The sequence below is a fragment of the Condylura cristata genome, unplaced genomic scaffold, assembly GCF_000260355.1.
Source record: "Condylura cristata isolate star-nosed mole 26May11 unplaced genomic scaffold, ConCri1.0 scaffold00012, whole genome shotgun sequence".
Classification (NCBI taxonomy): Eukaryota; Metazoa; Chordata; class Mammalia; order Eulipotyphla; family Talpidae; genus Condylura; species Condylura cristata.
Window position 1 is genome coordinate 21,331,416 of NW_004567113.1, and position 11,247 is coordinate 21,342,662.

Consider the following 11,247-nt stretch of genomic DNA (forward strand, 5'->3'; position numbering starts at 1 on the left):
ATCCTTATCTCTCACCAGAGAGAGAACTGAGAGCCAAGAAGGTTGAGTAAACAAAACCATGCCTTTTACTATTTTTACCAATTTACTTTCCCCTTTATCTTGTCAATTCTTTAAAAAAATTTTGTCTAGAATGTGTGGAAGTTTCTTATTTTGGTCACTTCTTTTGAATCTCTTATTTTTATGGGGCTTCTATGTAAATGTAATGAAATTTTCTCCTGTTAATCTCTGTTATGTCAATTTAATTTTTAGGCCAAGAACCTACAAGGGAAGGGAAATTTTTTTCCTGCCCTTGATAATACCATGTAGAACTTCACACTAAAAAGGTACTTAAAGTTAAATTTTCATGCCTGCACCTGGCAGTTAACAAAATAGGTGTAGAAAAATTCATTCTTAATCATTGTAAAGACCTAGTAAACCAGGCATTAACCAGTTGTCTACAGAAGCCCACCTCCCTGTTAGACATTTTTGGAACTACCTCTGATCTGAAATTCATCTCAAGGTGGAGTCAGAGGGGCATAAATGGTGAATCCATTCTCAGAAATAAATGGTAAAAATCATAATGCTGATTACATATGGAACTCTAGGACAAAAACTGTAGTAATCTTTCTTTGTAGCTGGCCCTCCCTGGTGTTAGAGAGGGTTGAAGTGCAGAACTATGAAGCTATCCGTAGCCGCTTGCACACAAGTTCGATTTCCCCTACCAGGGAGGTGACTCACATGGCATGGCAGACCTCTCCTGACCTGCCTGCTGCTTCCCTCCACATTGTATTTCAGTAAATCTTCCAGTTCCGCTCCCCAACTCTTGTCTCTGGTGGATCCTCTCATCCCTGCCCCTCTGGCCTGTGCTGGGCCTATGCTCCAGTCTGTATGTGTAAATAGATAAACCTTTGAAAGAAAAAAAAAATCATTCTTTGTAGCTATTCTATAAATACTGCTATTCTATTTTTTTTTTTTTAGATTTATTTATTTATGCATACAGAACTGGGGTGCAGGCCAGAGGCTCAGGGGCAGTGAGAGGCTTCACCAGAGACAGAGCGGGGAACAGAACAGGCAGATCAACAAAGTACACTGCTGAGGGGAGCAGCGGGCGGGTCAGGAGAAGTCTGCCACGCCATGTGGTCACCTCCGGGGCAGGCGGGAATCGAACTCATACGGAAGTGGCTTTAGATTCTCAGTGCTGTGCTTTAAAACGCTGCGCCACCAGGGAGGGCCATTGCTATTCTATTTTATGCATATTACTTTTATCTCTGTTGATTAGCAGCAGGCTCACTAAAATGAAAAGTGTCTGAGTATTTGTCATCAGGGATGTCAAGTTGGAAAAAGATGCTGGGAAAACTTTTAGATATTATATTCCACACCCAAGCTAGAGGAAAAACCCATGAATTGGTCAAGGGTATTGGCAGTTAGTGAGAGAGGATTAAGGTAGAGTGGGTATCTAAGAATTTCAGAAATGCCCAAAGTGGAACTGAAGAACCTGATCAAGATTTTAGGAGTTGGGGATCCTTAAATGTGGTTTCTACAATAGGACAGTACTATAATTAAAAAATAATAATATGGCCCTCCCTGGTGGCGCAGCGGGTTAAAGCACAGCACTGAGAATCTAAAGCCGCTTCCGCATGAGTTCAATTCCCGCCTGCCCCGGAGGAGACCGCATGGCGTGGCAGACCTCTCCTGGCCCGCCCGCTGCTCCCCTCAGCAGTGTACTTTGTCGATCTGCCTGTTCTGCTCCCCACTCTGTCTCTGGTGAGGCCTCTCACCGCCCCTGAGCCTCTGGCCTGTACCCCAGTTCTGTATGCATAAATAAATAAATCTTTAAAAAAAAAATAAGAAGAAGAAGAATAAAAATAAATAAATAAAACACAACACATATACCTCCTAGTCACACCCTTGGGTATCTCCCACTTCTTCCCTCAGCAGAAACTAACCTTGTTCCATTTCTTTTTTTTTTTTAAGATTTATTTATTTGTGCATACAGAACTGGGGTACAGGCCAGAGGCTCAGGGGCGGCGAGAGGCTTCACCAGAGACAGAGTGGGGAACAGAACAGGCAGATCGATGAAGTACACTGCTGAGGGGAGCAGTGGGCAGGTCAGGAGAGGTCTGCCACGTCAGGTGGTCACCTCCAGGGCAGGCAGAAATGGAACTCATGCGGAAACAGCTTTAGATTCTCACTGCTGTGCTTTAACCCGCTGCGCCACCAGGGAGGGCCTCTTCCATTTCTTAATAGGAAGTTCCTGGGACTCTACTGGGGAATTTATGAGTCTTCCTTTGAGCAAACTTTTTTTTAAAATAGGAGCACAAGATCTAGCCATCAGCCTCAACTAGCTCCTTAGCAAAGTAAACATACTTGGCTGCATACTTGTAAAAGTGAATTAGGTCATCAAGAAAATGTGATGTTATGCATTCAGCTGTTTGGAAGATTGTTGTACATCTTTTAGCAAAATTTCCATCAAATATGGTTAAGCCTTAAACGGAAATTACTTTAGAACCTTTGTGATCGCAAAATACATCATTCTATTGCTATGTGATAAGGAGTTAACTATTTTAAGTTACTACAATAGAGGCAAAGGAATCTATTAAAATAGAATTTTGAATTTTTCTTTACACACAATAGGTGCTTTGTATATACTGTTTATGCAGAACAACTGTGTTTTTATTAAAACATACAGTCATAATACATATATGCATGGACTCACATTTCTACTTCTAGTGTTTTTCTTCAAATTCTTATTGGTGACACTGGGCAACTGTAGTTACTATCATCAAAATAGTCTCAACGTGATGGCCCACACACTAATACCCCTAAATACAAGCACTTCTAAATAATGATATTCTAAATATACACTATACTCTATAAAATAAACACTTCCTTTTAGAACTTAGATATCAGGATAAGAAGATTCTCAGTGATATATAATGAATACTTCAGTGATATATAATGAAATCAAAATATTGGGTAATATCTCAGCTCAACAAATGATTTAACTATTTTCATGGTAATAGTATATTTGAAGAAAACAAACAAATTGACTTCAAAGTCAAGCAATTTGGAGTTTTTAAACCCTAATCCTAATCAATTACTTACACAACTTCTGAGCTCTAATATATAAGACATTGAGTTATTAACTTCCAAAGTTGTTGTAACATACTATTTCTCTAAGAATATGTTCAGTGGGAGAACACCCACACCAAAAATCAATAATGTAGAGTCAGGATTCATGGCCAAACATAACTTTATTTATTTCTTAAATAAACATTTAGTTTCTTCCTTTAAAAAAAAACTAGAATTTAAATATTTCCCATCCCATCACATACAAGTCTGTACACATTATTTACATCTCTCAATTAAAACATATTACAGAGTTTCTAATATTCAGTATCCCCTTTTAAAATACAATGAATCAGTTAAGTTTTAGTCAATGAAAACTACAATTTGAGCAATCTTGGCACAGTTCACAAACAGCGCCTGTGTTATATTTCATAATTTAAGCCAACCTTCCCCTCCCAATTTATTTAACATAGAAATTATCTATCTCTACGTGAGCAGTCTCTCTAGCTTTACTCACGCTGCAAATTTACATAAGATGAATGTTGTCCCTGTTTCATTATCTAGCACTAGCAATATTTTTCTGCCTTTGTCCACAGCAATAATTTCTATGAAAACTTTAAATGTTCACATCTTTAATGTATTCTTTCAGACTACATCTCATAACGCTGTTCCAAGATAATTTTATAGTAATGATAAGTAATAATGTATAGGAAAACTTCAAATTAAAGTGTTCCCCATAAGATTAGTGCCCTTCCTGCCCTAGTTATGCATGTACAAAAATAACAAATACAATTTAGTGGCTATAAAAAACTATTTCCCCTAAAAATAGTTATCTCTGCACAATAATTTAAGGAGAAAGTGTTCTTAAAATGAAAATGCACTAATCTATTTAACAACCAGCATAATTATTTCAGAAACAAAAATGAAAACATGTACAAACTTGTAATAATATATAAAAATTAACACAATTTTAACTTACTATCACTAATAATCTGTTTCAGTGACATAATTTAAAGAAGTCAACCCCAAATCAAAAATGTTTATGTACGGTGTATCTTCCACAACTTCAGCTAAAACTGACTTATTTACAGCAGGTATTTCAGAATCATACCAAAGGCATAACCACCCTAGCCTTTGTTTTCAGAGGGAGAGAGAACAGGAGGGAGCCGGCATGCAGAAAGAGGGGAAGATGGGAACTGGAGTCAATGGTAATAAGGAATTTAACCTCCCAGGAGAAAGTGATGGCAAGCAGATAAAACACACTGGAAATGGTCAGTGATTTTACTATTATCTTTAAGAACTAGAATCCAAAGTCCTCTATTGTTATAGTATTATATGCAGAAAAAAAATTGTACCACACAATATGTTAATCTGTATTTTCTCTCATCAAAATTTCAGTTCAGCTACAAATGGCAGACATGGTGCAGTTTTACACCTTCAAAATGAATTCTTTATGATTAGCTTCATTGTACAAAGACCTTAAAATTCAAATTGTATGCAGTCAGAATTTTTATTCTATCTTAAAATTAAATGTTTCCATTAAATCTTGAGATAGCTTTACCTCAGTATCTCAGAGACAATTAAAATAACTACAGTATTCCTATGGTCAACATTAACATGACAAAACTTGCTTAAATTATTTTAGAAGTATACTTAGAGTATAGATCTAGCATAATAGCATGTTTAAGAATGGTATATTCTTTAAATCACAGATAAATTTCAGAAAGTTGTTTTCCTCTTAGTATGCAGTCACGTTTTCAAATTGCAAATATATATCTGGTCCCAAAGCCTTAAAAAAGACACTCAAAAGCTTAAAATTATAGATAACACATGGAATGATTTTATAATTTTAAATATCTGTGATATACAGGCTTAAAACTCAGCATAATAAATAAAATTTGTTTTTATTTCTATCTATAATCTCCAGTCTTTAAATCCACATTGTTCATGAGTGAATACATTTTAAAGAGGGGGAAAAAAGATAAAGACAAAGGCTGTTGTTTTCTTAAAACAACCACTATCTTCCATCTTAAAAACTGGAACCATTTTTTCTTACTATTCTTCAAACTGAAACTACCCTACACTAGTCAGAATAGAATTCTGAAATTATCAAAAAAGGGGGAAAATAACAAAAGATGATTTTTTAACTATTATATTTAACTGTAAGGTACTTAAATAAAATTCAAAAAAAATAAAATCTGTACATCCAAGTCATACTATCAACTTCAAAATAGTGACATCAAGAGACTATCTGCTAACTGATGTTACCAATGCTTAAATCATTCTCTTCTGCAAATACAGAAACTATGGCATAGTCTTTTGACCTTCTGTAACAGTTCAGTTCTAAGAAAACAGCAATGTAGAGCTGGCTTGGTGAGACAGATTGTGTTAAACTGCCAAAAGCATTTTTAATGCGACTGAAAGGATAAAATAGCTTTTCTTGCATAGTCATTAACTGATTTTAAAGGCATCTCTGAAAACATTTAAAAATATTACACTTTTGCAACTGGAATAAGTAATGCTTTCAAAGGAACCATTCTGAAGATCAGTTCACCTGGATATTTAAAGTATCACATTTATTTTAAAACAAAGCCCTATGACTTAATAATTATATCTCACATTATTTACCATAGCAGTGGTTATCAAAACCTCTCTTAGAGAGGGTGTAGACAAAGGTATAAACCACAAACAAGGAAAATGCTTATATGAAAAATGGAATTTGATGATTACATGTAAACTATAAATATCCACATCATTTGTATTTCCTAAATATTAACAGACTGTAGTGCTTTCTTTCCTGATAAGCCAGGCCAGCATTAGTCTGAGATTTGCATATCTCTTCCTAGACAAGCCTTCTGTCTAATACATTATGTTTACTATTTAGAACTTACAAATGACAATACAAAGGTAGAAAAAGATATCAATCTAAAAATCTTTCAATTTAAGGTAAACTGACCTCTAAAGCTTCTACCAGCTAATGAATACATGCTTACTGTTTTAGTGCAGTTTAATGCCAGTCTTTGTGGTAGTAAGTCCACAAATGAAAACCAATGGCACCATCTACTGCTACTAAAAGAGTTTCACTTTAACTAATTTCTCTCTACCATCATTATTCCATCATTTAAAATTATGCCTAAAATTTGCTTCCATCAACATTTAGTCACGGCATTGTGAGAGTAATTTAGTGTTAACTTACTACTTTGTATTTTATAGGATGCTTTTAGCAGATGCAAAAATTAACTTCTGCTTTATAACTCTATAAAGAGCAAGCACAGATGGACTGAGATCTTTTACCTTGGCTATTTATAAGTTAAAGGTATCAGACATTTATAAGCAAGTTATAATACAAAAATCAAGATTTGATCCTTATTTTATGCAAAGCATCTTAACACTCATGGGAGCCAAGTAAGTCAGAGCAACATTTTATTAAGTCAAGTTATTTCTCACAAGTCCTGTGCTTCCTTACTTGTAGTCATTTAATACCATGTATGGTGCCAGGCCTCACCTTGAAGAACTCTACTTTTGCTTTTGTTACCATATATATATATATATATGGTATATATAAACATATATATATATATATTCCCCAAGCACCTGGGATTCTGGCACTATGACAAGAGCCTGTCTACATACAGTGGGAGAGTAGATTCTACTACTACAAATTAACTTAGAGAAATATTTTTGCATTTTTTTATGGTACTACTATATAAGAGCGAAAGTAAGTTTTCTGTTCTCTCTACACTTGGCTGTTACAACCAGTTATTAGGTTGATAAAGTCAAATGCAGTATAGAAGACTTGACTAATCATGTGCTTCATTTTCCTATACAGACAGGACCCCCAAATCACTTAAATCAAATTCCTTTTGAATCACCATAGTGGCTGATATTATCAATTTGAATACTAAAAAATTTGTTTTAAGAAAATCAGCTAGTTCTCACTGGAGTTTATAAATAAGCATTAACAATGAATGTCCAATACATTTGCCTCTGCTGGGTTCTCCTGTTGGTACTGATCAAATGATTGTTAGAAAAGAAATGGAGAAAAAGGCAGTTCCTAGTGATCATTATTGTAATGGCATTGAATTTATCACTACTATGCTTCTTAATGAAATCAAATGAAAATAAAGTAAAAAACTGATTTCATTTTATTCTTTTCTATTGTTTTTAGTCTATACAATTTCAGAGCAAGATTTGTACACTATAAGGAAAAAAATACCTACTTTTAACTAAAGAAATAGATTTACCAGAAATTACAAAATTAACACTGGAAGTCTGAAAAGGCTGTTTCTCAAGAATAAAAAGTGAGAAATGTTCATAATTAGTTTAAAAACTAAGTTTCTGAACTTTTATGCGAGTTGTTCACTAGAAAGTCAAGGCAAAGTGTGAAAGTGACTACTGAATTAGCACTTTTATTTTCTGATATCACTGCAAAGAAAAAGATTTCCTTTCACAGTGGAAAAATCAGAAGTCAAAATGCTTCAAATTGTATCAATAAGTAAATAAGGTACTGTATCATTTTAAAATGACAAACACCAGCTCCATTCACTGAATGGAACTGCTGTAGTCAATTTCTCAAAACAGCCTTTAAATTCCTCATTTAATGTCTATATCCAAAATTAATAACTTATTTTTAACTTCTCATGGAAGTTGACTCCTAAGAGGAAGTCAGTAAGATTTTGTTTACAAGTAATTCATAAAATTCTTTGTCAGTTCTATCCAAGTGTTTTAAGATAACACGTTCTTGAACTTGATTCACATACTTAATCCCTTCCTGACTCCCTAAACTAAGAGCATACACATATCCCCACTCCAAATCAAACAAAAACTTCTATCCCTTCTCTTCAAAGAAGGGGGGCTCTGCAGACTTATGGCTCATTTGGCAATTGCTAAGAAACCTCACAGTTCAGCATCACCTCTGAAGATGGCAAACCTATATATAACCTGAATTTTTACACCTGCAGTGTAGAAAGAAGCCAAAATGCAATACTTACTACATTTCAACATCCTTATGTTTCAATATCACAGATCTCAAGAAATGGAAAAAAAAAAAACTTGCTAATAGAACTTTAAGAATTTGTTGAACAGAATTATCAATATCAAAAATAATTAAGAAATACTAATTTTTTTTGTTCTACATGCACAACTTTACAAAGGGTGTTTGTTCCATGTAGTAAAAGCTGGAGATCACTGATTTAGGTAAACTATGGCTTTTATCATAGATATTTTAAAACATGCATCAGTAAGTGCCCTGGGTAATAATCCTAATGATCATTTCAAGTCCTGTTCAGTTCTATGTCTGTGCTTTGCACCTCAGAAGTGAGCCTGCCAAGGCACTTGAAAACATAAAGTCTTTCAGGGACTTCAAAAATCGACCACAATTTATACAACTCGGAAACCCCATCCATCAGCAGTCTAATTAATAAGCATTTTCTTTCCACACACAATGCTACATAAATTCCACAAGTAACAAAACCTATTAAAAGTATATTATGTATTACTATATGCCACTAAGACAAAATTTATTCCTATCCAATGTATTTCGAATGATTTTTATCTGTCTGTTGCAATAGAATATGGTTAATATTCAGATTAAGGAAAAGGAACCCAAACAAGTCCCCCCAAACCTAAGTCAAAAATAACTGAGATAAAAAACAAAAATCCAAATATACTCCACACAGCTTCATTTGAGGAAGTTTGCACGGCTCTGTATCCTTTTATCTGTCCTTTGAGGTGAGTTTTTCAATCAGTTCTTGGAGTGGGGCAAGTTCTCTTCTATCAATAAGGTTGAATTCCTGTGCATGTTTAAAGGCAAAAGAAATTACAGACATGCATTATCTAATAATATCATTCCAAAGTATATTTTCACTAACTTTTTAAAAAATTAGCTTTTATGTAAATAAAGTCAATTTTTTCAAAAACATTTTTTTCCTATTTCTGTGTCTTAGGCAAATAACCACTTCTGATACTATATTTTCATATCTATAATAATATCAGGATAAATCCTCCCTACCTCATGGAATTACTGTGGGGACTAAATGTGATAGTATATGTTAATATTTCACTTAACATGTAATCCCTTAGAAAGTAAAAACTTAGGCACCATAGTAGTCCCCAAACACATAGTCAATCAAGTAGGGGCAAAGATAACTAGCATCTCAAGCAAGTATCAATATCCAATGAGAACAAAATAATGACTGTAAGCCAACACATCTAAAAAGTTATCATAAAATATGGTATGAAAATAACAGAGTGGAGTTCACAAATGATAAATTAATATCCTGTAACAAATCAATCAGAAAGCCTAGATTTAATCTGCCCTCCCTTTAGATGTTCTACCTCCATAATTCTGAAGATAGATTCTGAACAGATTTCCCCCAAACTGTACATTATAAGGCTAATAAATACAGACTATATTTCTGATTTGATATTGTGCCATGGTAAGGTATACTGAAGCCCCAACTTCATTCATTTATTAATGTCCATTATGTGCCAAGAACACTAAGTACTAAAGAGAAACATTTGAAGGTACTGAACAACAAGCCTACCCTTAAGATTTGTGGAGTCTAAATCAAGAGCACAAATGAATATGTATCGTATGACTAAACTCAAATGCATATTAAGCTAATATACTGTTAAATAAATTCCATTCTCTTGACACAAATGAATATACTTTCATAGTGACCCTCATAGGAAAACCAAATTCAAAATTCTCAAGACTCCTCAGTACCTATGTATGCACTGTTAAATAGTGACACAAGTACCTGGCCCTCACTAACCTCCCAAATCCCAGCTCCATGCTGGACTTCAAGTAGTAGAAATCATCACCGACTTATAAATACAGGCAATGTCCACACACCCTCACAAAGAAATGCTATCTATCTACCCCTTTAGTCTAGAGGTACACCTATCAGAGATAGGATTGTCCCTTGAAAGAATAAGCCCAAAAGATCCATGTAGGGAAGCCCATGGAGATTACAACTGAGATGAAAAAAGGCACAAAATGATGTAAAAATAAACTATTATTTTAAAAAACATTTTAAAAAATAAAATAAAAATCAGAAAAAAAATCCACACAGACTCTGGAAATATACTTGGTGCCATGTGGGTGGGGAGGGAATTCTGATGTCTCAGGTACCCAAACATACACTGGTAAGGAATCTGGATAGGATATGTTCTTTGGCCTTGGTTCTATAGATTATTCACTTTGTAGAGAGGACAGAGCTTAGAGAAGTGTCAGAGCAGGACTCTAAATCACAAGGCCCAGCGGAGAGACTCCTCTTAACCAAGGAGTGATTCTGTGGGCTACCTTAAGATTATAGTATATTGAGTGAAATAGGATCGGATGTGATAAATGCCACATATCAATACCCTACTATGTGGGAGTATACTTTAACATCCTATAGTAAGGTAAAATTAACGCTTATAGTGCAAGAATATTCTCTCCCAAACCACGAAAACCTGAACCTGAGCCACCAGATTCTACCTAAACTAAAGAAAGCACAAATGCAAACTTTAGGATAATATCTTTGTTTCTACAGGTATCTATAGATGAGATACTATAGTAAAGTAACTGCTCAGAGCAACTTGGATATTTCCAAGTTCCAATTTCTCCCTAAAATATCTGATGTTGGGCCCTCCCTAGTGGCACAGCAGTTTAAAGCATAGCACTGAGAAGCTAAAGCCACTCAGCATGAGTTCGAGCCCCACCCCGGAGGTGACCCACATAGCATGACAGACCTCTCCTGACCCACCCGCTACTCCCCTCTGAGTGTACTTCAGTCGGCCTGTTCTGTTCCCCACACTCTCTGGTGAATTCTCTCACCACCCTGCACCTCTGGCCTGTACCCCAGTTCTGTATGCATAAATAAATAAATCTCAAAAAAAAAATTTGATGCCCTCAGTGTGAAAAGTGTGAAGAAAGAAATAGACAAATTTTTCTTTAGTGGAGAGGGGCATGGGGAAGGCAGTTTAAAGTATTTACCCACATATATTTAAAAACAACAGATTCTGGGCCCTCCCTGGTGGCGCAGCGGGTTAAAGCACTGCACTAAGAAGTTAAAGCCACTTCCGCATAAGTTCGATTCCCGCCTGCCCCGGAGGTGACACCTCTCCTGACCCGCCCACTGCTCCCCTCAGCAGTGTACTTCGTAGATCTGCCTGTTCTGCTCCCCACTCTGTCTCTGGTGAAGCCTCTCACCA

At 35.4% G+C, this 11,247-nt stretch overlaps 1 protein-coding gene across 1 annotated transcript in view; it reads right to left on the bottom strand.

The window, feature by feature from the left end:
- Nucleotides 1–3,799: 3,799 nt before the first annotated feature.
- MOB1B (MOB kinase activator 1B) overlaps nt 3,800–11,247 on the bottom strand; it is a 31,403-nt gene continuing 23,955 nt past the window's right edge. The window contains exon 6 of the mRNA XM_004681229.2: nt 3,800–8,840. Within this exon, the coding sequence (XP_004681286.1) occupies nt 8,763–8,840 (78 nt within the window). The 3' untranslated portion in view covers nt 3,800–8,762. The remainder of the gene's footprint in view (nt 8,841–11,247) is intronic.